At 37.6% G+C, this 13,168-nt stretch overlaps 1 protein-coding gene across 3 annotated transcripts in view; it reads right to left on the reverse strand.

Moving 5' to 3' along the window:
• Window positions 1-13,168, reverse strand: part of PARP8 (poly(ADP-ribose) polymerase family member 8) — a 196,852-nt gene that overhangs the window by 9,793 nt on the left and 173,891 nt on the right. For all 3 annotated transcript variants that reach the window (XM_005221535.5, XM_005221534.5, NM_001192298.1), the window contains 4 exons: window positions 11,551-11,620; window positions 7,918-7,991; window positions 6,509-6,578; window positions 5,563-5,647 (listed from right to left, as the gene is read on the reverse strand). In XM_005221535.5, the coding sequence (XP_005221592.1) occupies window positions 5,563-5,647; window positions 6,509-6,578; window positions 7,918-7,991; window positions 11,551-11,620 (299 nt within the window). The remainder of the gene's footprint in view (window positions 1-5,562; window positions 5,648-6,508; window positions 6,579-7,917; window positions 7,992-11,550; window positions 11,621-13,168) is intronic.

Below are 13,168 nucleotides of genomic sequence, written 5' to 3' on the forward strand. Positions count from 1 at the left end.
ACATAGTTACGCCTGGAAAGGTTGATTAAAGGCTGAACTGGTGAGAAGGCCAAGCACTAGTACTGACTGAGCAAAGGCATGGTGAATGGGAACAACAGTTGCAAGTTTTTTCAGAAATGGCTTGGAAAATAATTTTATTCAATGAGTGGTTTATATGGATAATTGAAGTCAAGTCAGATGGGTACCATGTTGCAGAATGCCAATTTTTTTGTTTTGTTTTGTTAATAACTATTAGCCTTCATGAACAAGGAATAATCAAACTCTCCTTTTGGAAAAATAATGTGGTATAAATTGTATGATCTTATTAACTGTTGTTAACTCTAAGGTGGGACTATGATGGGTGACTGTCTCTCTTTCAACTTGCTTTTGATTTCAGTGTCTGTACATTGAACAGGTACCACTAATGTAATAATGTTTTTTATAATCTGGCAGTATAAAAAAATAGGTTAGGAGCAATGAAGAAAGCAGAAGCATGGAAAATAACTAGCAATCTTCTGGTGTACTGCAGGGAGTTTACGATACACATGGAAACTCGTGAAAAGATGTACTTGGGAACCGATGACTAGCAAGCAAGGAAAAAGAAACTGAAAGCTACAGCTCAGGTTCCAAGTCTCCTTGATGTATGACGTGAGCAGAGATGGAGGAAGTTGTGAAAGCAGATAGGGGATTTAGCAATAACAGGCTCCACTTTGTACGTAATGATCTGAAAATTAGTCGACTTTGGAGGGGAGGGAAATATCCAGCAAGCAGTTATAAAATTGGCATTTCATTCATTCCTACTTATCTGCCAAGCACTATACTGGTGACCTATGTAGTGCCCAGTCTCAAGAGGCATACAGAGTAGTAGTGGAGGAGACAATACATAAAAAGAACAATCCAATCATAGAAACACATCCAAGGTGTTATACAGTAACAAAAAGGAGCAGCACAAAGGCATCAAGAGAAGTTTCTGGGAGGAGGGAAGATATACACTAAGATTTAAACGAGCAGTGGGAATTAGACAGGTAATATTGAAGAGATAGGCAATAGAGAAAAGAATGAAAGAAAGGATCCAAGCTTAATGAAGAAAGGAAAGAAGAACAGCATGGAGTGCAGAAATTCCAGCATACAGGTCAGATTGCACAGCGTAACATTCCAGGTATGAGACAGCGGCCAGTGGAAAATGATGGGCCATGCAGCTGGGCATCTCTTCCTCCTTCAACACAGTGGTGTTGAAAAAAAGAACAAAGCATCAAGGAGTCAGTTGGTTCCCTTTGTAAAGGAGACTGGACTTCATCTTATAAGCAGTAAGCAGCTATCAAAGACTTTTAAGTAGGGGAGTGATGTGGCAGTTTCAATCTTGGAAAGAGATCTGGGTTAGAGACAGAGAAATTGGATTTATTACAGACTGGGGATGAAGCAAAGCTCTCAGATCGTATCAGTTTGATGTCACACAGCTTATGTCACTGAGCCATGACTGAATGTCCTGTTGTCTAACTTCATAAATAAGCTGTCTCCTTGCTATGCTCCCATTCAAACACTGTATTTTTTTTGCAAACTCATGGTGCAATGTATCTCTTATTTCTCAAAATAGCCATTCTACAGTTCTTATTTCATAAACTTCTCTTATAGCTACCTTTTTAAGATATATTTCAAACTCTGACCTAAAATAAAAACCATACATATTCTAAAACATTTTCCTTTTTGTGCCCCCTCGCCTTTTTGTTCATTAAAAATTAACTGAAAAGCAGCTGTGTATCATATATCATACAAGCTGATTCAGGGCATGCAGGGCAGTAAAAAACAACAACAACAACAACAACAATAGGAGTTCTGCCCTTTAAGAGTTAACATATAGCCTTATGAAAGAGTCAGACACAACGAATAAACTGGATTTAAATGGAAGTTCTGCACTGAGCTGTAGGAATACCAGGAAGAGAGGTTAATTTTTATTAGGAGCTTCATGGAAGAGGTGGTATTTGAGCTAGACCTTAAAAAGTAGATTTAGATAGGAATTTCTGAAATTTAGCACAGATATCTGCTTCACCCCAGAACCTGAAAATACCCCACATCTCTTTTCTGCAGATGGTCTGTTTTATTTTGTCCTTTCTGCTCTTAAATTTCTGAACATCTTGAAATGTTTTGAAAACATATACCTTATATTGATATGACAAAGAAAATACAGTAACAGTTCATCTGCAAACCTTCCTGCTCTAAACCAAAGAACCATGCTAGAACCTAACCAAACGCTTAGGTGGAAATATCAGATAGAAAGATACAAAAACTGGCAGTTCTTAAAGTGTCCTTGGTCCCGAGTAGCTGAGGGAGAAGATACACTCCCACCTCTGCAAGTTTTCACGATGGCAGTGACGGGGGTAGGATAGCACGGGGTGCCCATGGCTCTAGATGCACCCAATCGATTGCCTTCTCTTGGATTTTATTATTCATTCCCATTTACGGAAAATATCAATATTTTCTGTAAATATAAAATATATTTGATATTTGATCAAATATATTCCAAAAGACCAAAATATCAAGTTTTCCTCTCCAGCTTTAAAATCCCCATTTAGTGTGAAATAAACATTTTTGTTGTATATGACCAGAGCACAAAGTGGTTTTTACATCCCTTGTTTAAGCCCAAATTCTGGCCCTTTAAAAACAGCTGCCTGCTTTCTATATATTGACATTAATGTCTTTGTGCACATGAGTCTCAAGATTAGTAACAAAATCAAGCTTTAGTTTGATCAGTTCCTAGATACTCAAAACTGGCTGGAATCTGTTCTTAAAATCTGAATTACTACATTTTGCCTGAAGCATATATATTTGGTTAAGTTTATTCATTTTTGGAATTTTCCAACAAAATTTTTTTCAAACTTCTTATTCTTCTGTTTTCCCTATCTGATATTGTCCTTTAAATTTTACTTTAAATTTTTTCTGATGCCCTAATCCCTAAAATTTCCCGTTTTCCCCTCATTCTCTGGTATTGTTTACTTTTTGGGAAGAATGTGATTAGAATATCACATAGCTGTTTTATTCTCTCCTTCATTCTGGAAATCAGATTAGCATGGAATTTATTATAATTCACTACTTTATATCCTAGTCATCAGGAACAGTTCCTAACTAGAAATCACACAATGTGTAAAATAAATAAATAAAATAAGAACAGAAATTTAGTTTCTGATTACAGAATATTTGTGAAAACTCATTTTTTCTCAATTTATTTTTTTCCTAGATGCTACCGCTCACTGGGGAGTCACAACACTAGTAGAAGTCTGTGATTATATCTTTTATAAAGAAAGAAACTGATGGTTGTAATTAGAATGTACATTCATTAGTGAATTGATTTTCCTTTTGATGTGTTTTGAATCTTATCAATTTTCCTTAATTAGTCTCTTCTCTCCTGAGGGATGAAGGATGAAATCTCATTTGTGTTTATAACGAAATGAAAATCATTACCTTAATAGAATTTTCCCCATTTGTATTATTTGGAAAATATCTGAGGATACTGAAAGTATTTTCTTCTCTTGTCTTCAGATGGTCTTTCATTTTTTTCTTATGAAATACAGAAATCCTTCTCTCCAGTCAATATCCACATATGTGCCCTACTGATTTAGTTTAGATATAATTTGTGTAAAACTGCAAAGAAATAATACTACTTCTGAGCACTTTCATATCTAAAGTTGTTTATTTATCTCAACAAATTTGAATTTTAGCATTAACACTAAATGGGGCTTCCCAGGTGGCGCTAGTGGTAAAGAACCTGTCTGATAATACAGGAGACAGAGTTCAATCTCTGGGTAGAGAAGATCTCCTGGAGAAGGGAATGGCAACCCACTCCAGTATTCTTGCCTGGAGAATCAAGGACAGAGGAGCCTGGCGGGCTACAGTCAATGGGATCGCAGAGTTGGACACGAATGAAGCAACTTAGCACACACAACACTAAAAGGAATAGATTAACTAATTAGGGACAGGCTAAGAAAAGGACTCTGGAGTTACTATTCCATCAAAGTTTCCAGCTCACACTCACTGAACAACTTTGTGATTGGAGGTGTCTTATAGAAATTCAATCTTCTAACAATGAATAAGAAGCAATATGAGCAAGAAAGATGAAAGGAAAAAAATATTCAATGACTGCCTTTCATGAGAGACCTGTGCTGTGCTATAACTTCATCTGAATTATAAACTTAAAAAGCAGATGCTTTCCTGGGAGCCTCCAGAGCCATGGAACGCCCTTCTCTACGTTGCCTTTTAGCCCAGGAGGCTGACTGTATGGACTTGATCAATAATTTCCCTTGCCCTCTAGTTTCCCGTAGAGTTTGGCCAATGGAGTGTCCCAGCAGGGCGCTGGCAGGAGGGCAACATCAAGGTTTTGCTTGGCTCCACCCCACAAGAGCCCCCTGGACTGCCTACGTCTCTGAATTGACAGCCATGACTCCTTTCATGGAGCCACGATGAACTAGAAATGTCTCTCCTAACAGGTTTTCATAACTGCTTTCTCTTCTTGTCTTTAGGGACTGGAGGATGTATAACAGCTCTGGTGCTACAAGATCCAGGTTATTGTCCTAGACCTATGATTTCCCAATAACCACACTTTTGTAAGTAATCTAATGTGTATATCTACCTAGATACATGTAAGATCTGTATGTATGTATATGTACACTTATATACACATGTATACACACATATGGGGCCTTCCCTGGTGGCTTAATGCTAAAGAATCCCCCTGCCAATGCAGGAGATGTGGGTTTGATCCCTGGGTCAGGAAGATCCCCTGGAGTAGGAAATGGCAACCCACTCCAGTATTCTTGTCTGGAAAATTCCATGGACAGAGGAGCCTGGCGGATGACAGTCCATGGGGTCCCAAAAGAGTCAGACGTGACTTAGGGACTAAACAACAACACAGTACATACATACACAGTGGTTAAAGAGACCGTGTTTTTCTTCAAATCTTCTAAGCTATGGCTTTTAAACATCCATGTTTTTCACAGCTTATTAAAATAAAACAAAAACATTAATTTGATGAGAAAATGCTGTGCTGTGCTGTGCTTAGTTGCTCAGTCGTGTCTGGCTCTCTGCAACACCATCTACTTTAAGCCTTCCCGGCTCCTCTGTCTATGGGGATTCTCCAGGCAAGAATACTGGGGTGCCATGCCCACCTCCAGGGGATCTTCTCAACCCAGAGATCTAACCCAGGTCTCCTGCATTGCAGGCAGATTCCTTACTGTCTGAGCCACTAGGGAAGCCATGATGAGAAAGTTAAAGAAAGTGACGTCGCTCAGTCATGTCCAACTCTTTGCTACCCCATGGACTGTAGCCTACCACGCTCCTCGGTCCATGGGATTTTCCAGGCAAGAGTACTGGAATGGGTTGCCATTTCCTTCTCCAGAGGATCTTCCCGACCCAGGGATTAAACCCGGGTCTTCTGCATTGCAGGCAGACGTTTTACTGTCTGAGCTACCCGGGAAGTCCATGAGAAAATATCTGTTATATTTTGGCAGCTTAAGTGACCAAACAATAATATAGTCACTATTACCTCATTTATGGAGAAGACAGTAACGTAGGATTTTAAGCCTTTACACTTACACAAAAAAGAATCTTGTGCAGACATGATCAGTATTTGGGACGACCCATATCTCTCCATGTTTGTGCAGGTCAGGTGAGGTGATCACTGTAAAGGGAAGAAAAAAATTAAAGAACTATTTTATTCTAAATACTATATCCCTTTTCTTAGAAATCCAAAAGCAAAACTGCATGTACAAATTAACATATGAAAAATGTTTCATCTTATTAAACTATCAAAAAATGTAAATAAAAACAGTGAAATGCCAAGTAGCAATTTTATGTTTGGAACACACTTAGCATAACAACAATAGGAAGGAAATCACTTTGTATTTATGATGGCAAACAGGTCCTGACTTGGGAACTAGGTAGAAGGTAAGCTAGCATCCTCTACAACTACCAAATATTGAAAAACCCAAAAGACAGTTAACAGTGGTTACCAAAACTCCCAACAGAAGAAGAAAAAATGAACTTTTAGCCAAAGTCAGATTTTAAAGCAAGAACAAAGGAAAGTATATGATATTGTAAATCACCTATCAATTTTCTATCCCAAGTTCAGAAAAGAAGAATAATTTCAGTGTAGGAACAAGAAAGACTTCCTGGGTTATCTACTCAGTGCTCAGTTCATCTTTCAGATTTTTCATGGTATTATACATTCAGACACCAACATAAAGAGGAAGGGGTATAGATGAACAATAGAGATGAACAATACTTGATCAGAAAGAGATAATTACTCTTCTGAGATAGCTGCCAAGAATAAAATATAGCACTGTTTGAAACCTTGCCAGTTGTGCTCTTTGTTTTAACCTTTATGATCTCTGTTGTATTTTCCATCTATGCTCTTTGAGATGGTCCTAAGGAAGAAAGCTTTCACTAGTCTATTATGAGCATTTTGTAAACACACTTAAATTCTTAAATACTGGTAAAATTGAGAATAAATGCTATGAGGACTATAAAACTTTCAACTTACCTTCACATAAGGCTATGCATTTTAAGTTACGGCTTTGCAGGAACTGGGATTGCTGTCCTTTCTTCTGTGACTAAATTCCAAAAGAATTTAAAAATTAGAGTAAAAATGGAACAGTCACTCAAGTGAAAAGAATCATCATTAAAAAGTAATCATCACTAAGATAGCACCAGAGTTTTAAAAAATGGCCTTTCTCAACTAGCAGTAATATCCTTGAGTTATCTCTTAATGTCAATCTATATTTGTTACATCACTTAATTTCTGTACATAATCATAATTAAATCACTTTCAAAATAAGTGACCTGAAAATACTTAAAAGTAGCCACAACACAGAATCAGAACTCAAATTTTAGTTTTACTGGAAGTCTAGCATCTCTGTTTAGAGGGAAACAAAGCTGCATTATCTTTTCAAACATTACAATCAATTTTTCTAGATCACCTAACTATTCAAAACCAACCCATTTTTATAACACATTAAGCCACAGAGGTTTCAGAAACATCTCATTTAGAAAATCTGGGGGTTTGTTTTTGTTTTCAGATATTAGCTTAGCTACACGTTTTTTTAAAAAAAATCTAAAGTCACATTATTCATCAGATGGATTTTAATTTGTCCAGAATGCCTGTTTTCTCTGAAATAACAAGGGATTTGTGCTTGCTCTTCTCTATGCCTGGAATGTTCTTTCTTCCAGAGAGCACCATGGCTCATGCACTCATCACTTATTTACTCAACCCAATAAGTTGAGTCAAGGTTCTTTACTCAACTAGAACCTTCTCCGAGTATTCTTTCCCCATCATCCCATTTAACATTCATTCAAGTTCCATCTTCAATCGATAGCATTCAGCATCCTCTATCCCTGATTTTTATCCAGATTTACCACCATCTGATATTTTACTAAAATAAATATTTAATTAATTTATTAAAGTTTTCCTGGATGTGGACCATTTTAAAAGTATTTTTTGAATTTGTTACAATATTACTTCTGCTTTATGTTTTGGTTTTTTAGTCTGTAGGTATGTGGGATCTTAGTTCCCTGACTAGGGACTGAACCCTTAACCCCTGCACTGGAAGGTAAATTCCTAACCACTGGACCATCAGGAAGTCCCATATTTAATTTATTTATATCACTCAGTAGAATGCAGGTTTCAAGAGGATTTGTCTATTGTAGATTATCACTATAGCTCAATGACTAGGAGATGTCCAGCATTTTAGTAGAAGCTCAATAAATATTTGCTGCATACTGATTGAATAAAGGCATCTGGATGATTATATTTTAGGGTGAGTTTTGTTTCTGTATGAGTAATGCCTAAAATAATTTTGCAGATTTAAAAAGCCTGAGTATTTATCAAAATCTTGCTGGCTAAGAACGCTAGAGTTCACCCATCAGAGACAGTCACCCAAGTTGCTACAATACCTGTGATGCGTTGCTGTTTTTACTGCTTGAAGCCGGCTCATCCTTGGCTGACACCTTCTGCTTCTTGTTCATCCCTAAAAACATTAGCAAAGTAATAATTTAGGGACAAAGCTGTATGATGCAGCTCAAAATACAATCCATCTACACTGCCAAGTTCCACTTTAGGCAAAGGCTTGACAGCATCAAGCCACAAAGGCTCCTGAAGACAAAGGGCTCCTGAAGGATCAGCCACTATGCCCTGAGCAAGGAGGGTGGAAAGTCAGTGGGTTTGGAAGTTCTGGTCAAGTTACAAAGTGGAAAGTACAGTTTGTTTTTCTTTGTGTTGAAAAGAAGGATAGGCTCACCTCTTGCATAAAGTTGATATAATCAGAAAATTTTTAAAACTTGATTTTAAAAGGCTTTTAGGACCAAACTTTCATTCTTATCATCTGGTGATAAGAAAATAGATAAGGGGTGGGAAATAGGAATGATTTAAAAAAGATATTAATACTGCCTCTTCATGAGTGGCTGATATATGCTCAATACCTATAGAGTTTACTATTCCTCCTAATAAAGGAAAACCAAGTCCTTTTGTCTAAGATACTCACAAATCTTACCAGACTCTGTTAACTCCATGGCTTTTTTACTGTGAAATATTTCAGACAAAATAGAAATAAAATTCCTATCTGTTTAGAATAGGTAGATTTGTAGCTATACTTAAAAAAAAAATGCTCATCTACTATCCTGAAGTTGAGACTCCTGTTTATTGCTGTTTCAATAAAAGGCTTAATGAAAATGGGTAAAGTCTATGGGCCAAATTGCAAATGGTGTGACATAAGCATTTTCCAAAGTAGACATTCCCCTAAAGATACACAAGTAGGTGGAGTCAAGTTGAGAAACAGGCCTAAGGTTTCAGAGACAGTTCTGAAGGAAGTGAAAGTGTAGTAGTCACTCAGTCATGTTTGATTCTTTGCAACCCCATGGACTGTCGCCCTCCAGGCTCCTCTGTCCATGGGAATCTCCAGGCAAGAATACTGGAGTGGGTAGCCATTCCCTTCTCCAGGGGATCTTCTCAACCTAGGGATCGAACCCAGGTCTCCTGCAATGCAGGCAGATTCTTTACCGTCTGAGTCACCAGGGAAGCCCTATTTGAGGGAAAGGCAGAGGCTATTATATGCACCTCCTATAGCTACAGCCTTCAAAATCAAGTATGGAGGTACTTGAACTTATGGTAGAGGTTCTTACTTTTTCTTTTCAGATCAAGGACACTTAAAGAATTGGATGAAATCTATGGATCCTCTTTCCAGATAGATGCACATTCACACAGACAAATTTCACATTCATTTGTATCCCCCCTTTCCATGAACCCATCTAAAGAGTCTGTACACCAGGATATGAAGCAGAAAATCACAGCACTTGTGTTTTTCTTATCTATGCTGAGGTTGCATTTAGTTATTAAACCTGGTTTTATATTACTTTTTTATTGTGTTTGGTTTAGGAAGATTTAGAGTCTGACTTAAGCTGATTTGAATCATCTTCTCCACTGAACTATGTTATTTTCTTTCCTATATTATCTTATTCTTCTGATATTTATTTTCCTAGTGTTATTTGGGCATATTGTATTTTCAAAGATCACTGCAACAATATTTCTCAACAATATGCTTTTCAACTATGTGACTTCGCTGCTCTTTCATCAGGAAATGGAGTCTAATTCCCCAGCCCTTGAATCTGGAGGGCCTTGTGACTGCTCTGACCAGTATCTGTATATGGAGAGTGGCACCATATGACTTTTGACGCTGAGTCATAACAGGCATACATGTCCTCTTAGGACATGTACTCTGGAAAAGGTCAGGATAGAACTCTGAGAAACCAGATGCTGTGGCTGAAAGAGTATGAACTTGGACAAAACAATCAGAGAGGTGAGCCTCGTTAATGCTCCCCTAGTTATTAGACCTCTCTAAGTCACCTTTCCTATAACATGACGATCTTGAAACTTACATACAGGCACCACATGAGCAACATCTCCTGAAGTTGTTTAATGGAATCATGTAACCACACACACACACACACACAAGCACATAAGCAAAACCAACTACATATATGCAGGCATACAGAAGGCCAAACATAAAGCATTTAAAAGTCTAAAGGGAAATGCACTCAACACTGAGACTGTAGGAAAGGAGGAAAATTTTTCATCTGTTATTTTATACCATTCTGTGTAGTTTCAATTTCTTTTTTTTTGGAGGCTAATTACTTTACAATATTGTATTGGTTTTTGCCATACATCAACATGAATCCACCACGTGTGTACATGTGTTCCCCATCCTGAACCCCTCATCCAGCTCCCTCCCCATACAATCCCTCTGGGTCGTCCCAGTGTACCAGCCCTGAGCACCCTGTGTCATGCATCGACCCTGGTCTGGAAATTCGTTTCACATATGATATTATACATGTTTCAATGCTATTCTCCCAAATCATCCCACCCTCGCCCTCTCCCACAGAGTCCAAAAGACTGTTCTATACATCTGTGTCTCTTTTGCTGTCTCACATACAGGGTTATTGTTACCATCTTTTCAAACAAAGAACATAACTACTTTATATTTAAACAATACATTTTTGTTTTTAAAAAAAATCTGATCAAAGTGAAATATTCCAAAGAAATATTGCAAAGAAAAAAACACCCCAAATTTTTACTACCTAAAGATTATAGATGCTAACAATTTGGTAATCATTCTTGCCATATTTTGAATTCATGAGGCTCCTCCTTAGCACATGCTTTCAATTTATTCCAAAATTAAAACAATCTCACCAAAATATTAACAACAAATTGTCAACAAGTAGAATGGTTTTGAGGGTGTCTTTCTAAACCTAAGTTTTCCATATCATTTAAAACTTTTTTATGGGATATATAATAATACAACCCAATTCAATGGACATGAATTTGAACAAACTCCAGGAGACAGTGAAAGACAGGGAAGCCTGGCGTGCTGCAGTCCATGGGGTCGCAAAGAACTGGACATGACTGAGTGACTGAACAGCAACATAATGATCCAAAGGTAAGAAGTTGGCATGCTACAGAATTACATTCAATGATAGTGGATTAATCTGTATATAAACTTTGCAGTTATCTCCATAATACTTTGTACATACTATATTATCAATGTTTCGTGTAGATGGAATAAAAATAGAAATGATTGAAAATTAAAAGTAACATTAAAATTTGTCAATTTTTGAAATTAACAAAACATATATTCCATGTTATACACTAGGGGAAATATTATAAATCTTGGCATGTGAGCTTTGTTTTTATTTCTGACACTTATCAAATGACACTTATCAAATTTAATACAAATACATCAAATAAGCTTTGTTCACTTGATAAAAAGGTTGTATAGCTCAGTTGGTAGAGTCTGCCTGCAATGCAAGAGATCTGGGTTTGATTCCTGGGTTAAAGAGAAGGAAATGGAGAAGGAAATGGCAAGCCACTCTAGTATTCTCGCCTGGAGAATCCCATGGACAAGGAACCTGGCAGGCTACAGTCCCTGGGGTTGCAAGAGTCAGAGACAACTTAGTGACGAAACCACCACCACCACCTGGAATATACAACGGTAAAACCCTAATAAATTTGAGGTTAGAAATGGAATACAAGCTTACCTGAGTAACCAAATGATATGCTTGACATTGGACTAAGATAGATTCCACTTCCATACATTGCACCGTGGAGCTAAAATGGAAAGAGGCAGGAGAGGAAGCTGTCAGTTCATGGTTTTAAATGTTAATATTTCACAAGAGAGGACCATCGTCTCATGCTGGAACACTTAGCTCTTAGAAAATGTTTAAGCCTTTATTCCAAGGTCTATTTGGAATTGAAGAAGAGTACTAATATCTTTGTCCTTAAAGTTAAGAATGCATTGATATATGGAAAATGACAGCCAAGGAAAAAACATCCTTAGAAAAGATTTTCCATCCTATCGATGACAGAGAGTCACTTAGTATAATGTACTGGAATAGTATGTTAATGGCTCTAAAACACTGAAAACAGGCTGAAACATCTATGACAGAAGGTTGATTAGGACTCATCTATTTGTGTATCAATAAAATATCCTATTCAGATTTTCATTATACAACACTGTCACCCCATTTTCCTCCTTCAAATTTTTCAAGTTACAGAGTGCTTTATTAACTGAAACTCTGACTAGTGTACTACTCAGAACAATTAAAATTCTCTAATATTACTTCCATGTTTAAGGCCCTCATACCCTTTTACTGTGCACCAAATATTAATTCAATCAATTTGTATTTATGGACATTTATATTTAATTGTAGGGCTTCCCTGGTGGCTCAGAGGTTAAAGTGTCTGCCAGCAATACGGGAGACCCGGGTTGGATCCTGGGTCAGGAAGATCCCCTGGAGAAGGAAACGGCAACCCACTCCAGGATTCTTGCCTGGAGAATCCCATGGACTCGGAAGCCTGGTGGGCTACAGTCCATGGGGTCACAAATGAGCAACTTCACTCACTCACTCACTCATATTTAATTGTATCATCCCAACTGTCATCAGAGTTTGTAATTTTATACTGGTAACTGGGTTGAGGATCTCATTTCCTGACCTCCTTACATCATCAGATGAAAATGAGTGGGGTGGAACGCTGGAGATGAAGGGCATAAAGATGAGGACCACACCCACTATACCCTGCTCATGTGCTGCCCTGGGGCTTGAAAGGCAGATAGCCTATGGCTTTTTGGTGTCCAATCTCCACTTCTCCACTTTGTTTATTCTTAGCCCCACCTTTTCTTCTGTTGAAGTATTCACAGTGAGATAGGGCTCAAGAAATGTGTATTGGATTAGTAGAAAGAATTCTTGTAAGGTTTTACCTTTTTGGGGATCATCTTTTTCTTGTCATTGTTGTTTAGTCGCTAAGTTGTGTCTGACTCTTTGCGACCCAATGGCCTGCAGTGTGCTAGGCTTCCGTGTGCTTCACTACCTCCCAAAGTTTGCTCACACTCATGTCCATTGAGTTGGTGATGCTATCCAACCATCTCATCCGCTGTTTTCCCCTTTTCCTCCTGCCCTCAATCTTTCCCAGTATCAGGTTTTGTTTTCTCTAATTAAGTTTAAAGTGATTTTACTATTTCTCATAGGAAAACTCAATTTTATTTTTCTTTTCATCCCTATGTTGTATATAGATCAATTCTGCTTGACTTGGTGAAAATTACGAATGTCCATTAGAAAGTCAATGTGATTTGTTTAAAGCACATGTGCTTCATCCTTT

The sequence above is a fragment of the Bos taurus genome, chromosome 20 (assembly GCF_002263795.3).
Source record: "Bos taurus isolate L1 Dominette 01449 registration number 42190680 breed Hereford chromosome 20, ARS-UCD2.0, whole genome shotgun sequence".
Lineage (NCBI taxonomy): Eukaryota > Metazoa > Chordata > Mammalia > Artiodactyla > Bovidae > Bos > Bos taurus.